The following is a 21,202-nucleotide window of genomic DNA, read 5'->3' as shown; positions in this document are numbered from 1 at the left end:
TAAATATTTATCAAATACCCTTTAGTAAGCAAATTTCAATATTAAAAAGTTTGTTTGTTGGTGTTTTTCTTTAATCCACTTCCAATGCTCTTAGATACATATTAATGCATACTAAAGGGTTGCCCTTTGTTGTTTTAGAGCAAAAAGATTCTAATTTTAGAAAAGAAAGGAATCTAATCAAAAGCAATTGAATAGAAGATTTTTCGGAATAAAAAAAGCCTAATTACCTCTCGTCAATCAAACATACAAGAAAATAGATTTAAAAAATACGCTTTTGTAATAAAATTAACTAACTGAATACAAAACAGTACCAAATTCGAACGATGTCTAGATTTCTGTTGTTTATTGCCAAAATAAACACTTAAAACTGTTTCAGGTAAAACCTATTAATTTGCCGTTATGCTAGCAATGTTCATGTACTTTTGTTTTTCAACATGAAGTAAAAAAAAAGTTTTTGACACGCCGTTAAATTAGTCTGGCTTTTATCAGTTATATAGAAAAGATTTAGATTTAACTCTGGTTTTCAGGTTTTTATATTATGAGAATCAAGGATATTTTGAACATAGTTTCTTTTGTCTCATTTCTCTTCGAAGTCTTCACTTATCTTTTCCTTCTGCTGCCTTTGCATGGATCTTTTTTTTTTTTTGAATTTGTTCAATGAATTGCATGGAACTTAAAGCCAAGAGATTCGTGTTTTTGATAAATGTTTAAATTTTGGAAGGGGTTGAGAGTCACTATACATCATAAGGAAAGTAGAATTTTGTATCATATTCAGTGATTATATATATAATATTTGTAAACTTTATTTAGAACAAAATTATTTACCTTATGTATAATAAAGACGTCTACATAAAATTTCAAGTATCTAGTAACAAAAACCTTGACCTCAACATATACAGAGCAAACATCTTCATAAAAAACAAAGTGTACGTAATGCATATTATTTAATATAAGATTTTATTTCTAAACTCCATAGAAATCAATACTTTTAAAATGAAGTATACTTTAAATTTATAAACCATTTAATGAAGATTTCCTTATGGTGTTTTAAAACATAGTTTAATATACTACTAGTATGTGCAACAGACAATTTCATACCATATGAAATTGAGACTCCTATACCTAATACTTAAGACTATAAACAATACATGTTACAAATACTACATATTACTTTACCTAATATTAAAGACTATATACAATACATGTAATAAATACTACATGTTACTATACCTAATATTAAAAACTATATACAATACATGTAATAAATACTACATGTTACTATACCTAATATTAAAAACTATATACAATACATGTAATAAATACTACATATTACTTTACCTAATATTAAAGACTATATACAATACATGTAATAAATACTACATGTTACTATACCTAATATTAAAGACTATATACAATACATGTAATAAATACTACATGTTACTATACCTAATATTAAAGACTATATACAATACTTGTAATAAATACTACATGTTACTATACCTAATATTAAAGACTATATACAATACTTGTAATAAATACTACATGTTACTATACCTAATATTAAAGACTATATACAATACTTGTAATAAATACTACATGTTACTATACCTAATATTAAAAACTATATACAATACATGTAATAAATACTACATGTTACTATACCTAATATTAAAGACTATATACAATACTTGTAATAAATACTACATGTTACTATACCTAATATTAAAGTGCATCAAAATTGGTACCGTATATGATTTACATACAATACATGTAACAAATACTACATATTACAAAGACATCTTTACCATATAAATAATATACACTATACATGTACTAGTATCAGCGTATGTAATGCAAACTTCTAATTCATTGTTTCCGCCGAAATATGACTGAAATATTGCCGACTCGGCGTTAAACAATAAACAATCAATCTAATCCATTGTTACATATAAATAAATTAACAATAGAATTACTTGAAAATCAATCTCTTTACCGTTCAAAAGACACAGACTACTGATCTCAACAACAATCACACCCCGTTACAGAAATTCAACTAGAATAATCATAATGTACTGAGGTAGTGCAGAAATTGTACATAAAATCTGAAGGTGGATTTCCATTAAGACACGTGTTAAATGACCAATAACACTGGTGCTTAAGGTTTAAAACACCTTCAAAATGAGTGCTTACATGTATACAATGTATTTGTATAAAAATACAAACTAGAAATATCTTTTTCACACTGCAGGCTTACTGAACTCTTCTGTTATTCCTAAGACTAAGAGTATGGTTAGATTTGTACATCATAATATTCTATTTTTCTCTATGTTTGGGCAACCCACTATATTGATGTTCATGTATTTATACCGATACAAACTTTTAAATGGAGCTATGAATCGTATTGACTTGCTTTTTACTTGACAACCCGCCACCCAGAATCTTCTAATCACTTTGAGACAGGTTAAACTTTTTATCAACACTTTCAAAAGGATTGTAAATTTTTAGGGATTTAGCTATATTACATGTAACCTATATTAGGGAGCACTTACTTATCAAACAAGTTTTCAAATATTCAGAAAAAAAGAGTTTGATATTTAAACCAAAGATTTCGCCACATACCCATGTAAGATCCCATCGAGGTAAATCTTGAATTTTTTTACTGGCAAAACTAAAACTGAAAGCAAACATCAGAACAATACTGCTGTAATAAACATGTACTCCATTACTGAGAAACATAACAATATACAAATCATAAGATTTCTCCAAAACACTCTTTTTCAAAGTAAATTTTTTGTAACTTATAAACTTTTGTAATGGTTTGGTATTCCCTCGTCCATATTTGTCTCTGTTTTGTCAACTGACATATTTGCCTGAGATGAGGGGATGATTCTTTTTACGAACAGTGATCGATCTCAAAAAGTCTATAAACAATACAATTTTGTGAGCAGGGCATGAAACACGGATCCCCGGAAATTCCAGAGGTGGAATGAGGCGTCCTGTTGACCGGTCACACCTGCCAAGAGACATAAGTTTTGATCATGTAGACGGAACATTCGTAGTCAGATTTAGTATAAAAACAAAGACCTAACAACTGGTATGAAACACGTCACCCAAAACACGACCCAATGATAGGTTATATTTGTACACAAGGTCAACAGGTCCATATTGATACCTTTCCCTAATAACTTCAGTTTCACATCTATACATGTACAAGTGTTACCTTGTTCTCCAATTCTATGATTTCTATATCTAAGAGGTGTATATTTTCCTCCTGCTTGTTGTTTGTTCCTTTATAACTGTATGTATCCTTTCTTTAAATCTAAGACATAGAGAGCTACAAACTGACACCTACACTATATATACTGTTTGGTGCTCTTGTGAGGTACCAATTGAAAGTTATCTAAACTTTCTGCCACGACTTGGTTATTGATCCACTTACAGAACTGGAACATTTCAGCATTTTAAGAATTTTGATTCCAGTATTTCACATCAAGCCTGTATGCTTGATTCATTTTTGAAATTTTATATTTTAAAATCATAACCAACATCATGTAAATAAGCTTCCACATAACATATTTTATTCATTGAGTGGCTCTAGAAAAAAATGATTTTTTTACATGAACCCTTATTTCCTCCACAAAGTATTACTTTTCTCTGGAAAGGAATTAGTCCATCGTTTATATAGTAAAATAATCACACTCGCTTTAAAATGTCCCGAGTCAGTGGGATTGGATTGGGTAAAATGGTTTTGGAGATAAAGTTGAAAACTGCCAAAAGATTGGGAAGATGACAGAAACAGTTGTAGCTATATGTACCCTGATTGATTGTATTTTAAGTCCCATTCGAGAATTTTTCAATCACACAGAGACTCACCATATACACCAGTGAAGGGCTTCAAATTCAGACCTATACACGGCACTCAGTGCTATTGAGCAATGAGAGATCTATATGCATGTTCCATGAATAACCTAAGTGCAATATCCAGACTATCTGACTCTAAGATTGAAAAAGGTATCCAAATATCTAGAAATTTTATATTTGCATCAATTGGCAGGGACATATTATTATCCAATGTTGAGAAACTTATTTGTCTTCACAGATAGGAGATCATTTCTTGTAATACTTGTAATATTTAGATAAAGTCGATCACAAGACGTTCTTCAAAATGGAAATTAAAGATGTGTCCATTTTCATATAAGGTATTCAAAACACCTTACTAACTTACTCTTAAGGCACAAGATATTACATTCTGTAGTAACTTACATTTGTGCATCGTGTTAGACAAAGTTTGTATCATTAGCATTTCTAGCATTATGATATGCTTTATTGCATTAAAAAGGGGGAAATATATTCACTATAAAGTAAGGAACTTTATGTCTTGTATTTACCTGTTAAGTGAATAATCCCTGTGTCTATGTTTATGCAGTGTACCAGGTGAGATGATGACAGGTTTGATGAGGACACTAACAGCTTACTGGATCTCTGGTGATTAAACAGAAATAAACATCGCACTATTGAGAATATTTACCTGGTCAAGACCAGGGACACGTGGCAAGTATCTAAAAAGAAGAGACAACTCGGAACAATTTTTATCCTAAAAGCAATTCTTAATCTTATACATATATTTGGATGCATATTCGAAGAGATCAGGAAATGAGAAACCACGAATCTGTCATTTTTTCCCTAGAAACGTACGATTCTGGAAAGCAAGAAACAATTTGTTTAGATTTGAGCAGTGATACAGATAAGGAACTCATAAATGAAAACATGATTAAATAATGCAACAAGAAGGTCAACCAAGGCCAATCAAAAGTTCTAGGGTAAAAGTAATTCATCTGGAATTGTGATGTGGAAGATAACCTATAACATCACTCGATTCCATCTGATTTCAAGACATTGCGGCCAGATTAACACAAACCAATAGTCCTTATTACAACAACTTCCAATAGGGAGAGCACTCCTAGTGAAGAGCATTAGACTCTGCGTCGGGTTGGTTTTGAATGAATTATCTTTGAAATTAGAATTTCAATGAAGTGATGGGCCAAAATGACAATTACGTTAATTAGATCTTATTTACAATTATACATGCGGTAAATTAAAAGTGAATTAGCGGCTAATTTAGGAAAGAGGAGTCAATTATTTTTATGTCTGGCACACAGGATACAAGTAACACCTGTATGTAATTTTATAGAAGGCTCAAGGAAGTCCTAACAAAATATTCCTACAACATTAAAAAAAAACTGAATTAATTTTATGAATTGAAAATGGTGAAAAACAATCTTTTAATGGTTAAAAGAAAAATTCAGAGGGATTCATCCATCCGATTCTGTGTTAAAAACCCCCAGCAGCGAGGAAACAAACAAGATGTATGTATTACAAAGTGTTCTGTCATCAAGTGCAATTTATATCATAATGAAAAAAAGAATTTATCGAACATTCAGAACCGTATAGAGGCCTTTGAAGCGATCTGGGAAGCCAGTCGAGCGTGTCACGGTGTTTGCAGCCAACCATACCACGAAGAGAAGTGTCAATCATATTTGGTAGAATCGCGTCATGTCTCGAGGTTGCATGACATTGGTTTGCTACAATCAAGACCTCTGATCTTCGGTGTCAACTTAAAACAATTAATTCGCCAGGTTCAGAAATGTGATCGCACCTCTGACCCTCGGTACGGTATGACTTCTGTAAACAGTCTCGTGGATGTTGGATCCTCGTGTTTGACTATGACGGAGAATTTATTTAATATGTTTGGATTATTAACATAACTGGATTTTCTCTCTATTAATGTGATTTTATATCTTGTGTAAAATTGTGAATACATTAAGAAGACAATTATATTCATACATTACGAAACGCTAATTCAGGTACGTATATTATGTTTAAAAACCAATTCACTACACTACCTTCCTATTATAAAATCGGAAGGTACTAAACCTAATGCAACAAAGGCTAAAATATTTATTTTAAATTTCTCATCAAACAAAATAATCGTACAAAACGAAATCAATTAGATCAAAATTACAAACTGTCACATTGAAGCATATCTCTGAGGAAATTGGATATTTCAAAACTGAGACAAATAAAAATAAAAATCGCACATCTTGTAGAAATATTATAATAACTCTATGATCTATCTACTGAATAATGATGTTTGTCATACATTTATTTTCTAATCTAATCGCAAACGACATAAATGAAAACTTTTGATAAGTTTTTAGCAGAGAAGTTGAGGGAAAACTTAGAAATTCTTCCCTGCATGTAGGTCGAGAGCAGGTTTAAATAGCTTTGAATCAAATACTTAAATCTTTTAAATTAAAGAGAAAGTGATATCAATTTTAATTGTGTGTTTGACAGGTTAGGTTCCCACATCGCAAGACGCGAAGCAATCAGACAATATCGCCTTCTCTTTTGTAGTTCCAAGTTCGTTTCTGTGTTTCATTGCTGCCAGTAAACCACGGTTGTTCTCCGTCATTTCAAACAAGAGAACGGGATTACCAATGGATAAGATTCTCCTTTCAAGTCTAAAACGATAGACAATACACTTCGTCTTTATAAGACATATTCACCCGAATTCCAATGTCCTCGACTATTAAAGAAGAAGTCCAAGAAACGCCGAACGTCAGAGAAGGGGGTATAATGAGGTTACAGGATGCAGGCGTTATCTTGTTCGACCACTAAATCTTCCACCGCACAATAAAAGCCCCTGATAGGGAAAGCTTTGGTAAATAATAAGTAAGATTTGACATTAAAAGAGGGTGTTAAATTCATGAGATGTATTTTCTTATAATGATATCAGCATTGTTCGGGGTGTTTTCGCGAGTATTAGAACCTTATAAATCACAACCACTTAACACATTCCTGGAGAGGCAAAATAGTGCTTTATTTATTATAGCTATTGTCCATTGGTTGTTGACCATTGCATTATGAATGTGTTATAAACTATTCAAGGATTGGCCATGGCTTACACCGGATCAACCATTCCAATATTAGATATTTGAAATTTTTCTGATTCATTTCCAAAAGTCATATACATGTGCTTCGTCAAACCTAATGTCTTAAAATATTTACATAATGGAAGGAATTTTCGATATTGCACTTGTAATTCTTTTTCGTGGTAAATATGAAAAGGCTAGGTTCATTGTGTGGTGAACCTTATGTTTTTGGTAATAAATCTAAGAAACCGCCTTCAAGTAAAAGCCAAGGAAGGAAGTGACGAGAGAGAGAGAGAGAGAGAGAGTTTGTGTTGCGTGTGTGTGTACTACAAACTAGCTTGAGTAAATGCACACTATGTCCCTTTAAATGTAAATACAAATAAATAAACCAGAGGTAAACCCTTCTATACCTAAAAATTTAGAGAAGTTATGTCCGAGTGATTTGGTCTAAGGTTAGGAGTAAAACTCCTTTTGCAAAAAGTCTGTAAAATATTTCGCAAAGACAAAGGAGTACAAAAATAGGCAGGGGTTATGAATCAAAAAGGTGCGGAAATTAACAAAATAATAAGGAGCTTGCATATAGAATAATTAACTGATTTTGGAAACCCAGGTTGGAGAGAATTCAAAGCACCATTCCATTATGATTTGCGCACTTGTAATTAGTAATAAACTTCAAAATTTTCAGGGGGATGAAATTAATTATTCTGGCTAATTTTATGGCGTCAGCAATTTCGGAGTAAAATACCTAACAAATATCTGAAAGAATAAACCCTGCATAAAATCACCTTCTGTTTTATATAAACTAATTAGCATAGCCTTGACAAGACGTTTGTTGACAGAAATGCTACCAAATTAACCGTTGTGACAAGTTACCGTAACATGCTTCTGCAGACCACCCGCCCACAACCTAACTACCGCGGGCCCAGATTTAAACACTTTAAACGTGTCGAGTATTTTATTCCAATGTTTTAAATCTTTTAACATGTATCCTTTTCATTGACAATTGTTGCTTTGAAATTTCATTCATTAGAAAAAGATAGACCACAGTAAGATAGAAAAGGATGTTTCTTTTAAGCCATGGATAAAAAAACCCTCAAAGTTGAAAATATTTCTCAGTCCTTCATTTCACTGTTTAATACAGGGATATGAGATATTTGAGAATCATAATGAAACGCAGACGTGTATTACATAAAACCAATAAAATTATCGTGTAAATGAACTGTTTCTTGTCGGTAGTGCACCTTCTAATGTTAAGACAAATATTCGACATTTTTCCTGTTATCTTCAATGTTGACATCCAAACACCGGGATTAAAACTGGGCTTTGTACACATAGGTCCAGATATTTCCATCATAACGAGGCTGCGTAGCGCCCTATCGGCCTTTATTATCACTTTCGGTGAGAATTTGGCGATTTCTTTCTAATCGTTGACACTTTTGTTGCAGGGCATGTGTCTGTGTGTTCTCATGAAACTATTACTTTGTACCCGATAGCAGTGGAGATAAATCTTAGGCGAGAAGCTTGACACTTAAAAATGGTCAACATAAACAAAACATATTCGTCATGAACGCCAAAGCGCCCATGGGACAAAGACTGTCAAAATTTATTAATCGAACACATCACTACAATCAGTCCAATCGAACACTCCCCGAGGACAAGTGTGTATCACGCGCGTTATCTTTTGAAACTGAGACTAGAGAGTTTCAGGCACGGTGTAAATTTTCAAAGATAAACATATAAAAAGCATATCTGGACTATAACCGCATTTAATGGCCGTTCTGATTTCAATCCGACTGGATAATAGACCTTCCAATGATCCATCTGGTTAACGCCGTAGAAAATGAGTTCAAGTTGGTAGATTCTGGAGTAGTGAATGCAATGCCCGGAGGCCGAATTATTTGATTGCGTTCCTTATCAGGCAATAAATCGACCTTACAACTTGTTTTCATCAGTGTCAGATATGTTATTTTCGCGTGCCAACAAATGAAATGACTCTATTTTACATAAGTACTAAACAGTTTTGCCTGACACAAAATCAGATTTGACAGCATTTCATTACAGGATAGGTAGATGCTAACATCAATACACATATCACATCTATATAGCCAGGGCAATGCATATGCTTCTCGTTTTTTTTTTCCCTTTTAGTCAAGAGCACAGAAGAATTTGATTTCAATTAATCTATTATTTGTTTTGCCGCGCTGGTCCTTCTTTTTTTTTTTATTAAGGTGGCCTTGATGATTAAATTGAAGGTTATGTGTGCATTTACATTGCATGTTAGGGTCACATCGGCAGCGAAGATTCCTCCCCAAATCGTCCATAATGTTCATTAGCCCGATAAGATACTATCTCTCTACGATGGCAAAGTTCCTGGTGCAAAGCTAAGACGAACAAATCGGTTAGCCGAAACAAGTCGACTCGGTTTACCGAGTTTTCTAGCATCTTCAATTATTTTCTTTGAACTTTGGTTCTTCAATGATTTTCTTTTGTTTAAAACTACGCATGCGTAGTTCGATTGAATTCTATCTCTATTGCGCCCTTTACCTTTACATTTTGAAAGCCATTTGCTTTGGTCAAAGAATTTTCAATAACTTTGACAAAACATCGATTTTATATGACATATAGGAGTTGCTATAATTTTTATCAATCGTTTAGGTCTTTGACACGATGCTCTTTGAAAATTACTTTGAAAACAGTCCCACGAATATTGCGTCTACAGAGAAAAAAAGAGTGCTTTGGGAACCTGTGTGCAACCATTCAAAGGTTTGCCTTATTCTTAATTTTTCCTGTGTGACTGCATCAATAAATAAGCTCAGGGTCGTTTAATGTCTTTCAAAAAATCCTGGCAGCAATCAATAATGTGTAAATTAATGAACGATCGAAATGTCAGGTCAATGCGTTTATTAATTCAAGTGTTAAAAAAACATAACCAATTCCAATTACTTTTTTCCTTCAGAAGAAGGATATAAAAATCTGTCATCAAAGCAAAAATTTCTCCATTCCCTGGAGAATATTCAACATTTTATTCGTCGATATATAAATCTGTCCGTATGATAGATCGACTTGAATGAAATTAAGATTAAATTAAATAGTATAATCATCAAATTAATGACACTCATGTAAAACCTGTCTAAAATATAGCCAAATCAAGATTACTCTTCGAAAATCATTTTAGAACAATTTTACCAATAGTTTCGATTTTCGAGTGTGTACAACGATCAAGATGACGTAATTTTTACCCATTTATCGCTGAAAACGCTGCATGCTCCTCTAAAATCTCAGTCAACAGGTGTGGCTCATGTATAACGCCCACTGCAAATCGTCACTAAGGAAGGATTCGTAACTTTGATATTGTATCGGAGTATATTTCATTTTGTTTACGTTAAATAAACGTCAAGGCCACATCTACGATACGGCACATATAACCAGCCCTGCTGTAGTAAAACTTTCTGGGCTCATTTAGTCTCAGTAGGGCTTGATGTTACGATGTCGGGGTGACGCAAGGATTTCTCGCGCTGACCTTACAAGAAGAAATATAGTTCACGTTCTTAGAGACCCCAGAAATATTAGATTAATTGAGCAGATGTTGTACAAGTTTTAAAAAAATCGAACACCAGTTATCAAAACATAGAGAAGATTGGATGAATTTGTGAGCAGAAGTTTGTTGATGTTTATAGTTAACGACGTAGAATGTGAAAAAGTACAAAATCTTTCACAGAGAATTTAATTTCTGATCATGGAAAAAAACCCAAAAACAAACAGGGGAGACAGGAGTTTGTTTGACCCAATTGTATCTTGTAAAGCAGTTTAAGATGTACAATACATTTATGATTATCGACAAAATATCAAACAATCCAATAGCTTAGGCACATCAATCTGTAATTTAAAAACAACAACAACTGCATGAAGTTAAATTGTCAATATAAACACTAAACCATATTGTTCGCAAGAAATGTGTTATTATAAGTTAAGAATTTTTTTTCATGACGTCAAAACTTTTTGGGGTAGTTTTCCTCTTGTCTTAAACTGCATATATTCGTTTACTTATTCGTCCACAATAAAATGCTCTGTTATATATAAAAATAGCCATTATTTAAGTTCAATTTTGAATTCATTCAAAGTTTTTTTTTTTTGCAATGTAACTGTACCTAATTTATCAAATAAACTTAAAGGCGATAAAATTATGACAAATCTAATGGGGTGTCGGTGCGATATAGAAGTTAATTTGAATAGTTACATGATAATTCCATCCAAGCGTGTACTTATTTTAGAGATTCGATCAGAAATCCACACCTGTGTATTTGCACCTGGCCCCTGCTAACTACATTAACTAAATGCACTATGCCTCGCTTGGGTTAACTTTTACATGAAATCCGATACATATCTCTGGTGTTAAAAGGCAGTCAGCGAAGTGTTGAAATTATTAATACATGGAATTGGTCTTAATGAATTAATAAAATTTTGTTTTCTCGCCTTTTGTCGTTTTAAGTCGTATCACTACATCTTATAGCGGCCTTTAAAGTGGTCTAATAATTGTGTGCGTTCAATGCGACAAGAACAAGTGTCATTGTCAAGAGGTTCAAATATTTAATATGTATCTGATATTTATATCTTACTCTGAAGGTTAAAAAACGCGCCCAAAGAATTCACACCACCCTGGGCCATAAGCCCAGTGCTATCTAGATCTCTATATTTTTTTTCCATTTTGATAACATATCATAGATGACGGAAGTTCATATATCTATATAACTCTTCTGTGAAGAAGTTTTCAAAGGTATTAGGAGATATTTTGTATCAGTCTTTGTGTGTTATAAAAACTCATGAGACAGAACTTAATCATTCAAAGGATAAAGACTTAAAGTAGTTTTTGGTGTATACTTTGTCAACGGAATAACATGAAGTGAATTCAAATTCTGCCTGGTACCTAATTTATGCGAGTTGCAGAAATCAGACTAAAGTGATTAAAACAATTTGTGAAGCCGATTTATAAAGGATAATACGAGTGTTTGGACAGTTTATCCAGTGATAATGCGATAATTGACTCTCCATAGACAGATCGTGCGAGCTCTTGTGGGTATTTGGAGAGAATTCCTGGCACACACACTTGGTTTTGAATTATTACATAAGGAAAAATGGTATCGTGTAAGTGTTTTACAGCCGAGAAGTGTTTATATTGCTTGTCAAATTCAGGGTAATAATTTCTAAACATAACATTTGGCCTTTCACCATCAAACTTCATTTATCTCAAGTGATCATCACTCTTAATGTGTCATGAATTCTGGTGTTCACTTCGAACGCATCGATTATGACGTCATCGGGGCACTTTGTGTCACTCGCTTTGATTGGTATTTTAATTGGTAAACCATTCTAGAAATAAGACTTTTATTCCTGACAGATTTCAAATATTTTGACCACCCATGTATACCACTTAAAAGTGCAAGAGAAACCGAAGTGATTTTTAAAGTTTTTATTGTATTACAGTTGTCATAATTTCTAAAATCGTTATATACATGTATGGATCACATTTTTAAAGACAGCGTATGATTTCACCATCTGTCAAATGGTAGATATTTTTTTCAAAAGAATCATTTTTTTCAGTTGCTCTCTTCAGCAGTAGAATGAAGGTGGTTTTATGTTTTGTTCTGTTGATGAACTATTGCATTTAACCAGTAAGCCCCATTTTACTCATCTTCGCTAGCCAAGGGTTTCTGATACGCTACTCTCCTCATAAACCCTTAGGGCTTATGAGGAGAGTAGCGTATCAGAAACCCTTGGCTAGCGAAGATGCATTTTACTGTACTAAGTTATGTAAACAAAGCTGGTCTAGGTTTTGAGGCTTAAGATAAACCGTATACTATCTACCATGAACTTAGCCAAAGACAATTATCAGCGCTCGACAAATGAAAATTCCTAAGGACAAGTATAGCTGACCCTTGGGGGGAGAGGTAATCGATCGGGTCCGGAGATCCTAGAATTTTGTGCTATTTTCTTCAGTCAGAAATTCTGAATAAGACATGGTCATTCATGGCCATTTTGAATTTTTCTTTCGCACTCTAATGCAGTAAAAGGAATAGTACCATATTCATTTATTTTTTCAGATTCGGGTATCACGAACAAGGTTCAATTTTCTTTTACATATTTGAGGAAATAATTTATGCTTTTCGAACTTTATCTCAAGGAAACTGCAATGAACTTTTTTTTCTTTTATTTTCCATGGTTTTAGGGGAATTTTTGGTATATTTTTCAATAATGTTGCATAACATAAAACATCAAATGATATTATATTCATTCAGTTCAGTTTCAGAGGAAGGCCATATTTCTAAAGGAGCAGATAAAATTATATTGAAAATACCTCTTCGCATCTCTTACAGACAAATAATTTAATAAATGTACATGATAACACAATTACAAAAAAATGAAATTAAGAAGATATTGGCAATTCAGTCATCCAAAGGTAGAGAAACGTATACTAGTTGATTTTAAGTTTCCGATAAATGACTGGCTTTTAAATAGATCTTATTTATCGTTTTTGATACGATTATCTTTGACACTTTCGTCTACTGTTACCCAAACTTTAACCCCGTCGCCATATTACACATGGACTTAACAAGATTTCCCAAATATCTTATCATAATGGCTGTCATATGCCATCGTGTTCAACATTCAAAAACCCAATCATCGCTTTTTTCATTGAAAGGAATTCATTTCATAATGAACATGGATGCCTCTTTTCATACCGTGAGAAGAAATTTTGTATATGGGTTATAATTTCATCTACATTACATAGGGAAATTGACGCCGTCTCATTCTATTGTGTACCGCCAGGGTCGACATTGATTCCTCTAGCCCCACAGGTCTAGCGCTCTTTGTTGTATGGGGATTATTTAGATTTAAATGTAAATATGACATATATCATTATTTTTTCAGAGGTGGAGAACATTTTTTTTTAAATATACAAAAAGGGTTACTTACGCAACTTGCACTGCACATTACACCGCTTAAAATGAAAGTTGACGCACTCTTTTGCATTAGAGGTACATATAAACAGAAGTCAGTTTATATTACATGTTATTTTTTACTGGAAGAAGTAATAGTCAGTTTACATGACATTTAAAAAAAGAAATTAATTTTCTAATTATACTTTCTTCCTTGTCACATATTTTGCGATTTTTGAAGGTAGAATAAGCCTTTTACATCGATTTTTATATAGTATATTTACTGTAATCTATTGAGAAAAATTTCCCACACATGAGAAAAAGTGAGTATGGCTATCTGTACACGATCATTCAGAAATTGACTTCTGAGAACGTTCCATAGACATCTTGATGATCTGCCCTTGTCCTGCCTTCTTCAACCACGTTGCAGAAATGTTTTATATCAATAAAATATGCTTTGAACATCAATGCTTTAGTAAAAAAAATATCGTTCTACGTACAAACATGTGAAAATTTTGATGGGTGGTTCAAATTAACTATTTATTAACTTTTTATGGTCTAATTTAGGACGATGTTCATCTTGTTCTCGGGTATTGCCTATGATTTTGAGGAGTGCAAAATCGTAAATTAAGTGTGTAGATTACACTCTGATGCTTCTTCTTTTAATGAAATAATGTCACCATATTTAAAAATCATGCTGCGCGCACTGGCTGTTGAACAATCAAGCCTCGCGGTCACACAATACATGACACCCGAGTCGGCTATAAACATTTGTACTATCTCAGTCATTTTATCGAAAATTAATTTTTTAACTGGTATAATGTAAGAATTTACTCTTAAAATTGAATTTTAAATATACGATCGCTGAGAAAGCGTTTCCTAACGCTCAGAGATAAAAAAACCGCTCCAATGACATAACGTAAAAGGGCTAGCAAACAAAGCAATGAGAATTTCTCAATGAAATACCGAACTATCGTGGGAGGCTCCCCTCTTCAATAACCATTTTGATTACACCTCCTAGTGGAAAGAGGGGCGCTGCAGGCTTTGGGGAGGTTTTTTCTTCTCTTCTTTCTGTTTACGGGGAGAGAAATAGACGTGATCATAGGGGTACACTCCAACACACGGTTGAGCGGTGTAGCCAGTAATATAGTGTTCCTTTAGCGTTAGGCTGGGCCTTACAATTTCATTTCGGTCGGATTATCTCGGCTAAAGGGAAAAGTCACCTGCTTAGGGAATTAGACTGCGATAGAAGATCATACTGTGGAGGAAACATTTATTTTTTAGGCGATAAAAATGAAAGGGAAGAAAAACTTGACAAATTCATAGAGCGTTCGGTTGTTTTCCAACTGCACTGCTCTCGTGGATTAGCGCGGATTAGCGAGGTTATTAAGTGGTTGATTAATGGTGCTCCAATCAAGAACACTTGACGAGGTTTTGAAATGATTGGAACACAATGGGTGTATTTTTTCATGCATTGTCGAAATATTATGACATTACCTGAAGACCGATTGAAGGATATCGCTGGCTTAACAAGATTATCAACAGATTAACACAAGGATTAACTATTTGGCGAGAACATATCCGTGATTTTACCGACATGTCGTGTGAGAGTACGTGGATTGTGTGATTTCCCTGTTAAAGGAATCGGTAAAGTTCCGATTATCTGTTCTTAAAAGGATCAAGTCAAAAGATATATGACACAAGTCAGCAATTGTCACTGACGATATCCTGTTTTAAACATGTGAGGAGAGTTATCAGAAATCGGTTTTCATCAGTAGGAATTAATGAAAAAATTGTTCTTTTGCAAAATTTATGTTTATCTCACCTCTGGTAAGCATTATTTTGTGTTTGCTTATTCTTCATTAATCATCTATCTTATTTATCTCCAAAATACCTGTACTTATTTCTAAATGCATACGCGTGTTGGGACAATAAGTAAATACATATACATTGTAGCAAAAAGCAAATGTTCGGTAATAAATTAAATTTGTGTCTATTCCGACAGACTTTTTCCTGTGGATTTTTATTAAGGTTGCTAGTTTGTATAATATTCTAGATGTCGCTGTACGTCAAGAATTACGATTGTTTTCGTGATTATCTTCCAAAGTTTGGCATGAAAACGTTTCCGCCACGTGCACACGACACAGAGCAGAAGGCAGAAATGATATACAGATCAAACACAATGTCGCTCTGTGTTCAGTTTCCACATATCTGTAGCCTGAAATAATTCTATCATTCGACCAAATGACCAAAAATAAAAACTGCGCGCAGCGCACCGATGGTCAACAGATTTTGGGGGGGATCTTAACGACAATAACAACTCAATGAGTACCACAATTTTACAAAAATTGAAATATTGAAGTTTACATATCCAACGAAAGAACAGAAATTAACGTGTAAAGGTCTTAATAAATAAAAATTAAGTTTTTCTAATGGAAGAAATGTTCAATTCCGAGTCGAGCCAGCTCTCTCCCCCTGTGCAGCATTCTTTTCTTAATGAAATCTTCAGCTTATTTTCTTTTACAGCACTTCATTCAGTTCGATAGCTCTTAAAACGATTACAGCCACAAGTTTTTTAATATCTTTATTCTACAAACAAAACGCTCGTTCAAATAATAACCTGCGCTATGAGACAAGAATCGAGTTGAAGAGTTTGTATACGGAAGAACCAATCGGCGCGTGCGATTCGGTCGTCTGCATCCAGCAATCTTTTGCGCCTATCAATCATGTTTTTAAACGTAATGAAAGAAATCGTGAATTGTATACATGCATATGATACGCTTTCATTTGGTCACTACTTCATATAATTTCATCAAAGATTTTGCCATTGTCATGTAGGAGAATTTAATCCGTCAATATTAGGGAAAAAGGGAACATTATAAAGCCTCATAGTGCCTTTGATATGTGATGTGCATCCGATACATGGATGTGTGTGTTATTAAGTGATATGAAATATGCGGTCTTTATTTCTTTTCTTAGAGGTGCAGGAGAAATCCATGTGATATGCGAAAATGGCGCGAAAATGTGCATTATGGACACTAACGGTTCGGATATTCCTACATATACTTCTGTTTCCTCTTCTGGTGTCAGGGATAGGTGACATATGGTGGTAAGTATTAAAATAAACTTCTCTTTCGCTTTCACAAATTCCTATCATAATCATCATACATGTAATTATTCGAGCCTCTTGTAATGCCGCTATTTCCAAACCATCTAAAGTATAGTAGAGTTCAAAATATAATTTAAAGCCATCTGAGCTCTTAAAATTCTTGTGTTTATTTGTATATCTGAATTTACATTAATAGCAAGCATTAAACAATGCTAACTTGGTAGGTATCTATTTCCCTTTTAACATTTTTGCTATTTTCATTTGTCCTGCATTTTCAATGAACCTGGTAATGTGATGTCTTAAAAGGATGCACTTAAAAGACATTGACATGTTTTCTGTCAGCGATAAGTAATAGATGACTTTTCACCTCTCTGTTAGAATCCTAGCGCGAGTGAAATGCGCAAACAAACTAGCACCTGCTGATATCAATACGTACGGTATATATCCACTGGGTATTGACAAATTCTCGGCGATTCTGAAGATCATTTTAATGTCTTTATGAAAATGAAAAATTCTCTGTTCGTGTTCAGATTAGCTAAGCAAATACGTTTAAAATGTGGGTGTCGGGACTCATTATTAACACTTGGGAGGGAAAAAGCCAACCACTGATTTGACATACACGTTTGTTAAATTGTGAAAAGAGTTATACTTTACAATGGACGGTTGATAATTCAAGATCTATCGCAATTTAACACATAATTCTGTCATTTCTCTAGTCTCTGAGTGGCCGTTTCTTGTTTCCTGTTTTGAGTATATTCTTCGATGAAAATACACTCTTTCAAGACTTTTCTAACCTTCAAACTCCGTTCATGTTGAAGCAAAGGTTCTAATACGATTCTTGCAATGAACCACTGAACTAAATATAATAATATTGTACTCAACTGATTCAAAGGTCAGATTATGCATTTTCCAATTTCATTTCTTTTACAGGAGCTTAGGATTATCACCGAGACTAAATGTATCATTTATTTACAGGAGCTTAGGATTATCACCGAGACTAAATGTATCATTTATTTACAGGAGCTTAGGATTATCACCGAGACTAAATGTATCATTTATTTTACAGGAGCTTAGGATTATCATCGAGACTAAATGTATTCAGGAATCCTAATTTATACTTGATTGGTACACAACCAATGTGTACCCAATTAAAAGGACTCTCCCCCGGGCAAGTGCGCCTGTGTCAGCTTTTCACGGACCACATGCCCGCTGTGGGCCGAGGGGCGCAGCTCGGAATTTTAGAGTGTCAGCATCAATTTGCTAATAGACGTTGGAACTGTTCCACAATAGAGGGAGATTCCTCAGTGTTTGGTCCAGTCTTAAATGTTGGTAAGTACAAAAGAACCCGAAGTCTGGACACCATGACAAATAGTTACCGAATACAGAACAATTGTGAAACAAATCGGTTTTCTTTTCAACAACAACGAACGTATCCGGAACAGGGTGCAATTTTCATCAAAGGTTACAGACTTCGCCTGTTAAGTACCTATAGCTACTACAAAGAGTGTTTAAAAATTTAGAAAAGCATTACATCCAAAACTTAGGTTTTGCGGTCATACCATGTAATGATTAATGCTCACTATGTTATGAATGATATGATGACAGAGTAAATCTGTTGTAAGCATCGGGTTCGGTAACCTTATGTGGATCAGAATCTCTTGTTTTACAACAGTTTCCTTCTCAAGCAAAGAGGTGCATCTAAACCGCTCCTGACACCCGATCTTCTTAACATGGATAGCACCTTGCACAAGTTTGGCAGGAAATCTGATAGGGGCATAAACAAAAAAAATATTTTTGAATTTAATGTTTCTTATATTAAAGCTGTGTCACATAAGATTCGGTAGAACCTGACTCCATACGAAGATTGCTGTGATAAAGTCACATAGTTTGGTAATTAAGGCAAAACGGCCCCGTTCTGTGCTGGAAGGGATCTTCTGTTTTGTTGTAAATGATTTCCGACACGAACGTATATATCTGTCAACACTTTACTTGACGACTTTGTGGTATATATTGATACGTTTGACACATTTTTTACACGCTATTTCCAAGCACCGAGTTTGATTTGCACCCAGTCATACTTATCTTGCATATTTTCCCGCAGGACACAACGACCTATTTTTTTTTCTTTTTTATTTTCAAACGGCAATGCGCTTAAAATTGCCAATAAACTATGCATTAGTTTCAATCTGATTCGCACATTCGAGTCCCTATAAAAGATCGATCAGTGCTATTGATAGAATTCCATAAATAATCAATTCAATTTTTTATAGGCAGTTAATGAAAAATATGTACGTGTAAATAAAACCTCTAAATTAAAAATCATTTCTTTTATGCTGTACATTTTGAATTTAGTTACACATGTATTTACAACATAACTTGTAATTAATAATATATTAACTATTTAATTATAGGTATAAATCTTATATTAACCTCACGTAATGAATGTGAAATTTTCAACATAATGAATTACTTCATCAAAATATTCACGTTTTAATTTGAGCAATTATTGTTACTCTATTTCTACCTTTTTACATTTCGCGTACATCCTAAGATTTAAACCTTCTTGTAATATAATTTGATGGTTCTACAATATGTTGGTATATATGGTATTTAGCTAAATAAAACTAAACGCAGAAATAAGAAATTAACGTTTTCCTGGAGGATATTGATATATCTTAAACACCTGTAGAAAATATCTAGCGATAAATGTATATACTAAGAATAGGCAAGTCTTTTATTAATGACAAACAAATCTTACGCAAGACAGATTATGTCGAAAATTAGAGAAAAAGAAATACTCCGTGCATTAATGAGAATTGAGAGATAGAGGTATTAACAAAATGTTTTCTAGCGATAAAAATTAACGGCAAAATCAGCTGAAGAGAAACCCAAATGGCTGGTGTGGATACACTATGTAAGATCTCGTCCATTTATCTCGGAGCTAATTAGCAAAAAAAAAAAAAGCTATAGTGAGCTAATTGTCGGGGAAAAACACAAGCCCCGTACTGCGTCAGGGTCGGTGATGACTTCAACATTATATACAGTTTTGCAATGGAGTTAAGCAAACAGGGGGATGAGTGTTTACTTAAAAGTTAGCGAGATTTTTTTGTTTTTGTTTTATTTTATGTAGACAGGTATATATTTGATAAGTATAGCATATTCCCACTATCACGTATGGTATTTGACCTAACTGTTGGAGATTTTCCAAACAGATATGTCACAAAAAGTCACGCTTTTGTAGTATATATACGTGTGTATATTTATTTTAATAGCATATGTTTGTTATGTAACGTCAACACTGTTTTGTGCCATTTTTGTTCAGTTTTGTTACAACTGTCTCAGTCAAATTAAACAAACACAAAGAACTGACAAGACGATCATGTAAGGTTACCCTTGTTCAAATAAGCTGATAACTGCGTTTATTCGATGTGACAATTCCACCATTCAGAGGAAACATTTAGGAAGTTTTCGGTCAGGGAACAATTAATTAAGCATTTAAATTGTATGTAAAAACTATGACAAGTCGTTGGTGTTAGCTAATCAAGTGAATAAACAAATGGTTGTCGATGCTCCACCCTTATCGCTGGGTTAGCTAATTAAGGGACAAAAACAAGAGACATGGGACTGCAGAATGAATTATGAGCTTTCAAGAATGTTAAAACATGTTACGATTTTTTTTCCTTCTAAATTTGCTAGAAACAACATTTAAAGTGTCGCTGAAGCTACTATTTATATCAATGTCTCGAACACTGAGACCCATTTTATTAATGGTTAATACGCTTATTAAAAAAATACTTTCTCTCACCTTCAATACGTCTGTACAAAAAAGATATTAATTATAATTCAATTTTGAAAAGGGAGAAGGTGTTCTAATACTCGTAAGATAAATCTTCCCGCCGCCTTCAGATATAGGACATAGGAAATATATTTTAATTGCAATTAATTCAAAATGAAAATAGATTAAACGTAATCAGGCTAATCTCGATGAATAATGTGTACACTTTGTATTAAAAAAATAGATTTAGAGAGCAAATGGCCATGATTAATAGGATCACAAGCCTGTCATTCAGGTATTAGAAAAAAATCAATCCGTCTGACTGAATCTTGACAGACACGATCGCACACTGTCAGTCCGCCATTGATACTGTCCAGAATATGCTAATCCGCTGCCTGCGGATAATTCCGGATTCAGCGACCCCAAAAAACATTGACTACAAATATTTTAT

General features: G+C 33.6%; 1 protein-coding gene across 2 annotated transcripts in view; it reads left to right on the top strand.

The window, feature by feature from the left end:
- Positions 1-5,538: 5,538 nt before the first annotated feature.
- Positions 5,539-21,202, top strand: part of LOC133195577 (protein Wnt-5b-like) — a 28,320-nt gene continuing 12,656 nt past the window's right edge. Inside the window, exons 1-3 of one of the 2 annotated variants that reach the window (XM_061331463.1) lie at positions 5,539-5,864; positions 16,847-16,976; positions 18,043-18,305. In XM_061331463.1, the coding sequence (XP_061187447.1) occupies positions 16,879-16,976; positions 18,043-18,305 (361 nt within the window). In that variant the 5' untranslated portion in view covers positions 5,539-5,864; positions 16,847-16,878. Of the gene's footprint in view, positions 5,865-14,940; positions 15,698-16,846; positions 16,977-18,042; positions 18,306-21,202 lie in introns of those variants that run through there. The other variant, XM_061331462.1, reaches the window with a different exon arrangement.

Source organism: Saccostrea echinata, unplaced genomic scaffold, assembly GCF_033153115.1.
Source record: "Saccostrea echinata isolate AGI-Se365-2 ecotype Australia unplaced genomic scaffold, CSIRO_AGI_Sech_v1 ptg000029l, whole genome shotgun sequence".
Classification (NCBI taxonomy): domain Eukaryota; kingdom Metazoa; phylum Mollusca; class Bivalvia; order Ostreida; family Ostreidae; genus Saccostrea; species Saccostrea echinata.
The sequence above is the reverse complement of the archived record's forward strand: the minus strand, read 5'-3'. Positions and strand labels throughout refer to the sequence as shown.